The following is a 12,282-nucleotide window of genomic DNA, read 5'->3' on the forward strand; positions in this document are numbered from 1 at the left end:
TACGACAGTGGTCCCATAAGATAAGTACCATATAGCTTAGGTGTGCAGTAGGCTATACCATCTAGGTTTGTGTAAGTGCACTCTATGATGTTCACACAATGACAAAATCACCTGATGACACATTTCAAAAAGCGTATCCCCGTCGTTAAGTGATATATGATTGTATGCCACTTTTACTTCTTTTGTGAAATGCCTATTCATTTCTTTTGTCCATTTAAAATCTGGCAAGCTCATTATTTTCACATCGTTTTGACAGGGCTTTTTATAAAGTATATTTTACTTGCGTATATTACACTTTTTTCTAATTTGAATTGATTTTTAACTTTATTAATTTATTAACTAACTTTGTTTTAATTAAAATAAGAGAATATAAATTCCAGCGCTGGTAAGAGAGTGGACTAGATGTCTGAAGAATCACCCCTATTACAAAACACCTGTCAAGCTGATTGAAAAAAACCAACAAACATCTCATTAAACACACGGCAAGTGAGATAAGTCTTCTGCGGCCAACAACAGACTAGAATTATCTCTTTGAATGTTTGGCAAAACTCTCCTAGAAAACCAGCTGGGTCTCATGTTTGATTTGTGTAAAGATTTTTAACCAGTGACAATTTTTTTCTATAGTTACAGGTCTATTCAGATTTTGTTTCTTCTTTGCTATATTTTGGCCAATTATACTTTTCCTCTATGTCATCCAAGTTTCAAGTGTATCGGCATAAAGTTCATTATATTATTTGAAAATATTCCCTTATTATCTTTTACATTTCTGGTATATCTTTAGTTGTGTCCCCCTTTTTATCCTTAATATTGTTTATTCATGCTTGCTTTGTTCTTGATCAATCTCACTGGAGTTCTATCAATTGTACTAGGCTTTCAAGAAATATTTGGGTTTGTGAACTTTTCTGTTGAATTGTTTTCTATTTCACTAGTTTTTGCTCTTTATTACTTCTTTTTATTTATTAAGTTTATATCTATATTTTCTAAATTATATCTATATCTAAATTCATGAGATGGATACCTAGTGATTAACTTTCAACTGAACTTTTTTCATTTCTAAAATTTAACGCTATAAATTTTCCTTAAGTTTTGCAACATCTAAAAGTTTTAATAAACAGCATCCTCATTATTACTTAGTGCCAAGTGTTTTCCATTATGATCTTTTCTTAAACCCATGAATTATACAGAAGAGTTTGTTTTTTTTAATATCCTCTTGTTTATTTTAACTTATGTGTGTTTTCAGAGAATAGAGTCTGTATGATATTGTTTTTTTGAAACTTACTGCAATTGCTAGGTATGGCCTGAAGTTTGGCCAATTTTCAAAAACGTTCCAGGTGTGCTTGAAAAGAATGCATATTCTCCAGTTGTTGGGGATATGTTGCAAATATGCTTAGATCAATCTTGTTGAATATGTTATTTAAATCTTCTAAATTTTTACTATTTTCTTCACCTTAGTGTAACTAATTACTGAGAAGTGTGTTAAAAACCTTCTACTATGAAGGTGGATTTGTCAATTTCTCTTTGCAGTTCTGTCAATTTTTGCTTAAATATTTTGAAGCTAGAATATCAGATACAATTTTAGAATTGTAATATCTTCCTGGTAAATTGAACCTTTGGTGAATACACGGTGACTGTCTTTATCTGTAATAACATTTTCCTGATAATGTTCTATTTGTTAAATTGGGTGGTGGATACACAAGAGTTCATTTTATTATTATTCTTCTTTAAAATGTACATATACATTATATACATATTCTTCCAATTGCATATTTTATAATAAAATTTTAGAAGAACAGAAAAAAGTAGCTTTTTAATTTAAAAACTCCCTATAATCCCATCACATTTAAATAATTATTTTCATTCTTAAATATTAGCTTCTATATTCTTATATATATTTCATGTATTTTTATATAAATGCCGTAATAGTTACACTCTATTACTCTATTTTAATTAAGTTGGCCACATGGAATCTTAATTTATAAAAGAGAGAAACTAGAGTAATTATGTGCTTCATAAAAGGATCTACTTTGAGATTCCTTTGAATAACCACTCATGATTCCACTTTCAGCATTTCAGGAATATTTCTATTATAAAAATATACTGGGGCTGGCCCCGTGGCTGAGTGGTTAAGTTCACGTGCTCCACTGCAGGCGGCCCAGTGTTTTGTTGGTTCGAATCCTGGGCGCGGACATGGCACTGCTCATCAAACCACGCTGAGGCAGCGTCCCACATGCCACAACTAGAAGGACCCACAATGAAGAATACACAACTATGTACCGGGGGGCTTTGGGGAGAAAATGGAAAAAAATAAAATCTTTATAAAAAAAGGAAAACCCAAATAATTTCCAAAATTTAATATCAAAATGTTTACCATTTAAGTGGTTTTGGTGAAACAGAATCTTTGTTCTTTAGTTTATTAATGATCCACATAAATCACAAGTTTCAAACATCAGTTATTCAAAAAACAAGACCAAAAAGTATTGACTGATACATAATAATAGTTAGTTACTTAAAAAACCATTCGTAGGGAACCAACCTAATAAAAATATCCCGAACAGCTTTTTCACTTGCTCCAATATATTTGCTGAGTAACTCTGGTCCCTATTAGATAAAATAAAATTAAATTAGAATTAAGATAAAATTATTTAATAACAAAATATAATTTTTGTTTATGACTAAGTCTAAATGCAGTCATGGAAAAAGTTTAATATGATTAAATGGATATCTCTCAAATACATTTAAAAAATTATATGGCTCGAATAAATATCATACCACAATTTCTTCTCTTGGTGTTTCCTCTACCTAGAATTTGTCTGCAGCTAGTCTCATGGCTCCTTGCTTCATTTCATTTAGATCTCAGGCAAAATGCCGCAGCCTCAGAAAGGCCTTGACTGACAACCCCATCTATGACCACTCCAATTACTGTGTACCTCCTTAACCCGCTTGTCTTCCCACATAGTACCTACCACCACCTGATACCAGATTATATACTGAATGTGGCTGTTTACTGTCTCTCTCCACTAGTAGAATGTAAGCTCCAAAAATGCAGTTTTGTTCACTACTGAATCCCCAGTGCCAAAAACAGTGTTTGCCACATAATAAGTACTGAATAACTGTTTAGTAAAGAGTGGTTTAAAAAGGGAAAATGTGCCATCTATCTCAAAACTTTGGAGACTCCAAAAAATATGTAATGAGACATGAATGACTTTAATTTCCTCAATACAGTCATAGAGCTATAGAGGATGGAACAAGAAATAACTAAGGCAAATTGTTAGGAACAAAGCAACATAATGGGGTCAGGGAAAGGCCCCCATCTTTGAAGCATGCCTCCTAAGATCCACCCTGACCCATCCAGAGAGAATTACCTCTCTGCTGAAACCTTTCCATTGAGAACTCATCCCAAATTACAATTTGAAGAGTTACTAAAGGGGATAAGACATCCTCCCTAACAGAACAATCTAAAATACAGTAATATTCACAAGTTTCATCTTGAAAAGAAGTTGTTGTGGGGGGAGATGTTTTCCCTTACATTCACTGAGCACCTCCTATGTACCAGGTGCAAGTCACTGTGCAAGGCACCCTTTACATTTGTCACTTAATCCTTTTTTTAAAATTGAAGTATAGTTGACATACAAAATTGCATAGTGTCAGGTGTACAACATAGTGACTTGACATTTATATACATTACCATCACCCTTATAAGACTAGTAACCATCTGTTGCCATACAAAGTTATTACAATATTTTTGTCTATATTCCCTATGCTGTACCTTACATCCCTATTACTTAGAAAATAGTATGTTTTTAAAAAAAATAGTGAAACTACATTCTAGTGACAAGTAAAAAAGAAGAGTATGGTCATAGTTATTTCAGAATCCAGAAAAAACGTTAAGAAAATTTAAAAGTTACAGTGTTTCTCCATCATTGCCAGGGTACCCATGTAACTAGCTCACAAAAAATGTATAAAAAGAGGTGTAGGTAGGCATAACTCAATTGCAAATCACTAAACTGATTTTCAGTTTATAAATCAACTTTGAATAAGGCTATAATATATGATTCCTTTGCCTTGAAATCTAATCACTCTTCGGTAAACTAATATTGTTGGGGTGCTGAAACTGTGCAAATAAGATTTCGGACCCTAGACCATAATAGCACACCAGTGGTGGACTGTGAGGCATTACCTGAAATGATCTGTCAGCATGACCTTTAATTACCACACTCACCTTATAGCAGAAAAAACTTTGACCTAGTGTGACACAAGCAAAGGTAAAATACAGCCAACAAATAATAGAACTATAAAAACCCCAGCTTCCTGCCTCAGTGTGGTCTCCAGACCCTAGTTTTCTAGGTTTTCCTCATCCTTCAAGTATAGTTTGCTCTTTTACCTGAGTATTTATGCAAAATTCTATTTACAATGCATGAAGATTTGCCTTAGGAACATAAAAAGCCCAACAAAAGAGAGGTGGATCATTATTCAATTTCCCACACAGCTTTAACTAACAGATGGATCACTGCTCCTACCGGTTTTCCAAACGTGAGACTAACCCACAGTCAAGAAACATAAATGGTGTTGGCGAGGATATGGAGGAATAGGTACACTTGTACATTGCTGGTAGGGATGTAAAATGGTGCAATCACTGTGAAAAAGAGTTTGGCAATTCCTCAAAAAGTTACACATAGAATTACTACATGACCCAGCATCTACACTCCTAGGTATATATTTTAAAAAAATGAAAACATACGTCCATACAGAAACTTGTAGTACACAAAATGTATATAGCAACATTATTTATGACAGCCAAAAGGTGAAAAACATCCAAATGCTCACCAATTATGAATGGATAAACAAACTGTGGCATATCCAAACAATGAAATATCATTCAGCCATAAAAAGGACTTAAGTACTCACACATGCTACAACTTGAAGGAACCTTGAAAACATTATGCTAAGTGAAAGAAACCAGAAATAAAAGGTGACCTATTGCATGATTCCTTTCATATGAAATATCCAGAACAGGCAAATCCAGAGAAACAGAAAGCAGATCAGTGGTTGCCAGGGGATGGGGGTATGGGAAATGGGATGAAAAAGTTTTGAAACCAGAGAGAGGTGGTAGTTACAAACCATTGTGAATACATTAAATACCACTGAATCATACACTTTAAAATAGTTAATTACGTTATGTAAATTTTACCTCGATTAAAAAAAAGAGAAAGAAAGATAAATGCAAAGCATACCTTGACACTAATAAAATTCATTCCACTCTCTCGTGCAATTACTCCAGCTAGTAAGGTCTTTCCTGTTCCAGGAGGACCATACAACAGTACCCCTGTTCTCTGTCGTATGGGCAAGTTTGCAAATAATTCTGGGTACTGAAAAATACAAAAATATGATAAAAATGATAAAATGATAAAAATGATAAAATGATAAAAATACGATAAAAAGCTCAACAAATGACTAAGCAGGAGCCAAAGAGCAAGGTATAGAAAAAAGTATTCAGATACTTTCCCGTTAATAAAGCTGTTAATAAACTGCCACCTTTATTAACAGTACAACAATAGAAAATAAAATTCCTACTCAAAACAATAAATGAATTCAAAGAAACTACCACAGATTTTTCCCAATTGGACCATGGAACACATTCTACACAAAATGCATATAACTGCATCAAGAATATCTTTCCGGGGCTGGCCCACGGCGCAGTGGTTAAGTTCACATGTTCCACTCAACAGCCCGGGGCTCGCTGGTTCAGATCCCGGGCGCTGACTTACACACCGCTTGTTAAGCCATGCTGTAGTAGGCGTCCCACATATAAAGTAGAGGAAGATGGGCACGGATGTTAGCTCAGGGCCAGTCTTCCTCAGCAAAAAGAGGAGGACTGGCACCAGATGTTAGCTCAGGGCTAATCTTCCTCAAAATAAAATTAAATTAAAAAAAAGAATATCTTTCCATTTTTTCCTGTTTATTTTTTTAACCATTATAAAAGTACTACATTAAAAAATAAAAACCAATCTTTTAACAAGTATACCACCTTCTACTTGTATGGTTGACAGAGCAAGTTATGACAGCTATGCATATTCAAATATATTCAATCAAAGAAAGAAAAGAAATAATAGAGAAGCATATGTAGTGATAACAGACAGTAAAATCTCCCAAGTGTCTCCATGCTGAACAAGCAATTCAGTTTCTAAATCACCAACTTCTCAGAGAGCAAGAAAACGTTCTGAACAGGTGAGCCAAACATCAGGCTAGTGTCAGCAATATGCTGGTCTCCTCAGTTAGGTATGTTTATTTAGTTCCACCTGTTGACAAAATTCTAACCCCATCTCTGCCTCCATTCTAATCTGAAAATGGCCCCAAAGTCAGCAGTTATGCAGGTGGCCTCCAAGTATCTGGATGCTAATACGTGGTGCCCAGACCCAGCATTTATGGTCATGATCCTGCTGCCACATACTTCCGTACCCATGTTCTCTCAAACAGGCTTTAACCCACAGTCCTGGACTGCACTCAGGGTATCGCAGGCCCCACTGGCCACCGTTCCCAGGACTTGCCATTTAGTTACCTGTCACTGAGTCCTTACCCATTTCCTTACCTCTTTGCATGGGTCCCTGATATCATGCAATGATCCTTATCTCTCAGGTTTCTGATTCAAACAAGCTACGTCCTAGACTCTACCTTCTGATCTGAAAAACAATCTACATCTGCCCCCTTTATCCTGCCATCTGCCTGATCAATGCTGTCTTCTAACTCTGCCTTTCCAGGACTGACACCCAGAGTCTAGAAATCTGGCTTAATCTATCAGTTCTGTGGACCTAGATGACTCTTCCACCTCCCATCTTATTCCTGTCTATTTCTGTTCAAATTCCAGCTGACAGTTCATTTGCTATAGTAAAATCTGAATGATTCAAGCAAAACAAAAGAATTGTGAAATTCACATCAAATTGTATTTACTATAAATATCACCCCAGTTTTCTTTGTAAGTTTCTTATGGGCAAGGAGTATATTACATACTTTAAAAATCTATTACAGTACCAAAAATAGTGCTGGACATTTATTTGGTAACTCAGAAAATACTTGTTGAATCAAACTGAGATTGGGCAAGCCAACAAATAAAGCCAAAGCCAATGATTCAGTGGTTCTTCTGGGAGTAAGCACTTTTTTTTTTAAGTACCTTAGCTGGTAACTGGATAGTATCCACGAGTATCTGTCGAACTTCATGTAATCCACCGATCTTATCCCAGCCCAGGTCCCTAGGTTTATGCAGGTTGACATTTCGCAGAGATGCAGGAACAAATCCTTGGAGAGCCTTTTGGAAGTCCAATGTTGTTAAAACTAATTCTGTTTAAAAATAAACAAAAGTTCTTTTGGTAGTCATATTTATATATGAAGTTTCAAAATACAACATCAACTTAGCTGGAAATGCCAATTTTCTACTCAAATTACCTATTTGAATACTAAAATGGGGTATATTTAATTCTTGCCTTACTGCAATTACATTCCTCCACAATGGAAGGAAGATTCGAAATTTTGGTTTTAATAGTAAGACATACCTTCCCTGGTGGATATACTCTGATGGGAGAGACGAGAATGAATGGCTCGGTCCACAAGCACTGTAAAATCTCTAGCCACAAACCCTTCAGTTTCTTTAGCTATATGTTGCAGGTCAAGAGCAGTGAATTTGTTTATATCACTGTCCAGTTTATTTTTTATTACATTATACAGAATTTCATATCTTTGCTCCTAAAGAAAAAACACAAAATTCAAATTTCTAATTTTACTCAACTGTAAATTTTAGTACATATATTTTGAGAAAAATCAGGTTGACAGAATCTACAGTGACAGAAAGCAGATTGGTGGTTGTCTGCGGATAGAATGGGGCAGGGACAGATTGCCAAGGGGAACTAGGAAACTTCTGGGAGTGATGGAAATGTTTGCTACCTTAATTGTGGTGATGGTTTCATGGTGTGTACATATGCTAAAACTGATCAAACTATACATTTTAAATACTAAGTTTGTGGTCTTCAATTATATCTCAATAAAGTCATAAAAAAAATCACGTTGATAAATGATTGCTATTTCTTTCTTGGCTAAGAAGCCTTCTTAGTAATATCTGGTTCCTTTTAGAGTGTTTTTATTGTTGTTCCTATAAAACTTACTTCTGAAAACATATTCAATGACCAATACCACTACTATTCTGTTATGCTTAGTAACAGGTGTAATACTTTTGTTCTTCGATAACAGTTAATTAGCACAGGATCTGAATATTTAGGGTAGATGCTAGGTAAGAATCTTAAATAAAAAGTTAAAATGTGCTGGCCAGTCCCACAAGAAACTCTTTTGAGCTCACTGCTACTAAAACCATCATGAAGATGAGTCCCCAAAGGGGTGATATTGTGACTTATAATAAGAATTATATATTTGGTCTTTGTCCCCATTTCTGGCAGAGAGCTCCTAAAACCTTAGAATTTCCTAAGTGATAAGAGTGATAAAGGTGTCTTGATAGTCCTAACAAAGCCCTTTCAACCACATCTGAGTTTATATTAATGAGGTGACTTTTGGAAAGCACCTAAGGATGGGGGCTGGCTGCCAGGGGCACCAGGAACTTTTAGTCCCATTCCCTGATTTCCAGGGAGGAAAGAGGGACTAGAGGTTGTATCAACTGCCAATTGCCAATGATTTAATCAATCATGCCTATGTAATGAAGTCTCCATTAAAACCCAAAAGGAGGGAATTCAGAGAGCTTGATGAACCACGTGCCACCGTGCCGGTCCCCAAACTCCGCAAGGACAGCAGCTCCTTTGTTTGGGACCTCACCCTATAAATCTCCCTTCATCTAGCTGATTTGTATCCTTTAATATCCCTTGTAACGAACTGGTAATCTAGTGAGTAAACTACTTTCCTGAGTTCTGTGAGCCACCTAGCAAATTAACTGAACTCAAGGAGGGGGTCACAGGAACCTCTGATTTACAGCCAATGAGTCAGAAGCACAGGTGACAACCTGGACTCGTGATTGGCATCTAGAGTGGAGGGCAGTCTTGTAGGACTGAACTCTTAACCTGTGGGATCTGATGCTATCTCTGGGTAGAGTGTGTCAGAATTGAGCTGACTTGTAACACATCCAGCTGGTGTCTGAAAACTGCTTGGTGGTGGGGAAAACCCACACTTTGGAAATAGGTGCCAGAATTGTAGTAGACACAGAATATTAGTGTAGGTAAAAAAAAGTTCAGTTAACCAAATTTTTAAAAGATGTCTATTTACATTTCTCACTGCTCTTTCTCATTAAAAAGAAATGCTTTTAAAAGGTAACCGTGTGAGGTGACAGATGTGTTAATTAACTTGATTGTGGTAAATATTCCACAATGTATACATATATCAAATTATCACGTTGTACACTTTAAATATATACAATTTTATTTGTCAATTATAGCTCAATAAAGCTGAAAAAAATTATAATTTCCATGACGTCTTTACAGATTTCATCTATGGGAAATGAGGAAGTTCAGAATTTTTAGGGTTTTTGTTTCTTTTTAAATGAAATAGAAAAAGGAGACTTTAATGGGAGAAAAAAAAATAAGAAATGCTGTTTTCAAAAAAGCCATTTCCAAGACTGGCCCAGTGGTGTAGTGGTTAAGTTCACATGCTCTGCATCCGCAGCCTGGGGTTCACAGGTTCGGATCCCGGACACAGACCTCGCACTGCTCGTCAAATCACACTGTGGTGGCATCCCACACGAAAAATAGAGGAAGACTGGCACAGATGTTAGCTCACTGACAATCTTCCTCAAGCATTAAGAGGAGGATTGGCAACACATGTTAGCTCAGGGCCAATCTTCCTCACAAAAAAAATTTTTTTAAAAAAAGCCATTTCCTTGGAAAGTATACAGTAACATTTCAGTTGGTTATAAATGAAAATTGAGCATCTAAACAAAACATGTACCAAATGTCAACTTTTAAATATTCTTAAGATCACTAACATGAGCATAAGTGTAAAGCCATAAATCATTAATAAAATTGAAAAATAATTTATATAAAAAGAAACATATTTCAACAATCATCACAAGTAGTATGTTACCTGATCAGGAGGTTGAATATGTTGGATGCACTGAAATATGTGAATGCCTTGAGCAGAAACAAGTAAAGGATGCAGAGAATGGTGAGACTGGCTTGTGGCAATCAGTGCAACCAAACTTCCCATGGAAATAAACTCTTTCATCATATCATTCAAAGCTAGAATTAAGCAATATAGTGTAAAAGCTTAGTAAATATAAACATGAAATTTTTTAATTATACACTCATTAAAAATAATGATAACCTAAAGTCAAGGTTTAAGGTGGAGTATGAATGGTATGGCTCCTTCATACCTTTTAAAATTAAATCTTCCATTCACTCACTGGTTTATCTACTGAGGACCTAATATTGGTTAGGCTCTAATCAATCAAATGGAGGCAGCGAAGGAACTGTAAACTCGGTCTGTATAAACAGAACAATGCCTAGCGAGGTTCCTTACTTCTGGATCTTATAAAGTAAATGAAAAGGAGTCTTTGAAATAAATATTATGGAAGGATGATAAATTTCCATATTGTGTTATATTAATTATGCAAAATACAGCTCATATTCCAATGACTCCCTGAACAATCTCTTTCCACCCCAGGTCTTGCAAGGTTTGGTTGGTTCAAGGTTGGAAGTGAAACAGGCAATACTCAAATATATCTCTGTCCTGACCTAGAAATTTGCAGCAATCTTTTAACCACTAGACTAACAAGTCTTGCAGATGCTACAGGATTCAAAATGTGAGATTAACATTAGTTCATAATAACCCAAGCCACTGTGGTTGCATTTTCTATCTATTTCAGCTCTCAAGAATCTTGAGGTAGGGGCCGGCCCAGTTGCACAGCGGTTAAGTTCGCACGTTCTGCTTCTCGGCGGCCCGGAGTTCACCGGTTTGGATCCCAGGTGCGGACATGGTACCACTTGGCAAAAGCCACGCTGTGGTGGGTGTCCCATGTATAGAGTACAGGAGGATGGGCATGGATGTTGGCTCAGGGCCAGTCTTCCTTAGCAAAGAGAGGAGGATTGGCAGTAGTTAGCTCAGGGCTAATCTTCCTCAAAAAAAAAAAGAATCTTGAGGTAACTGAGTGCTGCCAAAACCTCCAGCCCACCCACCTCATCCTCTCCTTGAACTCTGAGCTCCAGGCAATGGAACAGGCCCTAAGATGCCAGGATTTCTGGTACCTCTGTGCATTTGCCTGTGAACCACACTTCCTTTGCTTCTTCATTAGCATGAAGCTGCTTCATGCTAATTCCTACTCCTCCATCAAAACTCATCTCAGTTACCAAATCCTCCTAAAATCCTTCCCAGATAACTTCTTACCCCCAACACCACCCCCAATTTAGGGTATGTGCTCCTATTGTACCCTATATATATTTTTAGCAGAGCATATCCTATTACCTTCTAGTTGTGTCACCATGATCAAATTAATTCATCTCTGAATTTTCATTTACTTGTCCGTAAAATCAAGAGATTATATGCATGTGGAATACAAAGCAATCCGTAGCCCAGAGAGAGCACTCAAGATACAGCAGCTATCATTATTACTATCAGTATTCTGCACTAAAACTGCCTGTGTGCTTTTCCTTCCCTCCAGAATTTGAGACTACAGACTGTGAACAAGCATTCAACAAATATTGGTCAAATGAACAAAAGCAAGAGTAAATCTGTCCAATTAAACAATTTCTCACAAGTATAGGAGAATGAAAAGGCCCCAAAAGACTAACCATGACGTTGCAGAATTTTCACACTGCTCTTAGTCTCCCGACTTTGCTAATATAGGACAACTGTAGAACGGCAGCAGAGGCCCCCAAAGCACCACAGAACACAGCACATGTTCATTCTCTGAAGGGAGCAGATTTACCATTAAGACTAAAAATGCTGTCTGACAAAAGAAAAAGGCCTGACGTCAATGAGGAGAAGCGTTACCATGTGCGAGCCGCTGGCTCTGCACGGTGTCAGGACTGTGCTCGTGTTCCGGGAGAGCAGGCAAGCCCACAAGGAGATCGAGGTCATCCAGCAGAACCACCGAAGGCTGCCTCCATGCCGCCTCTGAGAAAGCTGTCTCTAGGGTTTTTCGTATGTTTTCAAGTCTTTTTCCTTCATACAGAAGATAAGAAATGGTTTCAATGTTATTTCAGGGCCAGGAAAGTTCAGGCTGCCCTTCTGAAAGCATCAGAAAAGCTCAACATTGATTTAACAAAGAAAATTTGATCCATATTTTGTTAATACACCAATCAT

The 12,282-nt window shown here is 36.6% G+C and overlaps 1 protein-coding gene across 4 annotated transcripts in view; it reads right to left on the reverse strand.

Moving 5' to 3' along the window:
- The window catches only part of PEX1 (peroxisomal biogenesis factor 1), a 52,739-nt gene that overhangs the window by 10,946 nt on the left and 29,511 nt on the right, over positions 1-12,282 (reverse strand). For all 4 annotated transcript variants that reach the window (XM_046669605.1, XM_046669604.1, XM_046669607.1 and 1 more), the window contains exons 12-17: positions 11,971-12,141; positions 10,066-10,220; positions 7,545-7,734; positions 7,166-7,332; positions 5,232-5,366; positions 2,534-2,598 (exon numbers count right to left, since the gene is read on the reverse strand). In XM_046669605.1, the coding sequence (XP_046525561.1) occupies positions 2,534-2,598; positions 5,232-5,366; positions 7,166-7,332; positions 7,545-7,734; positions 10,066-10,220; positions 11,971-12,141 (883 nt within the window). The remainder of the gene's footprint in view (positions 1-2,533; positions 2,599-5,231; positions 5,367-7,165; positions 7,333-7,544; positions 7,735-10,065; positions 10,221-11,970; positions 12,142-12,282) is intronic.

Source organism: Equus quagga, chromosome 8 (genome assembly GCF_021613505.1).
Source record: "Equus quagga isolate Etosha38 chromosome 8, UCLA_HA_Equagga_1.0, whole genome shotgun sequence".
Lineage (NCBI taxonomy): Eukaryota > Metazoa > Chordata > Mammalia > Perissodactyla > Equidae > Equus > Equus quagga.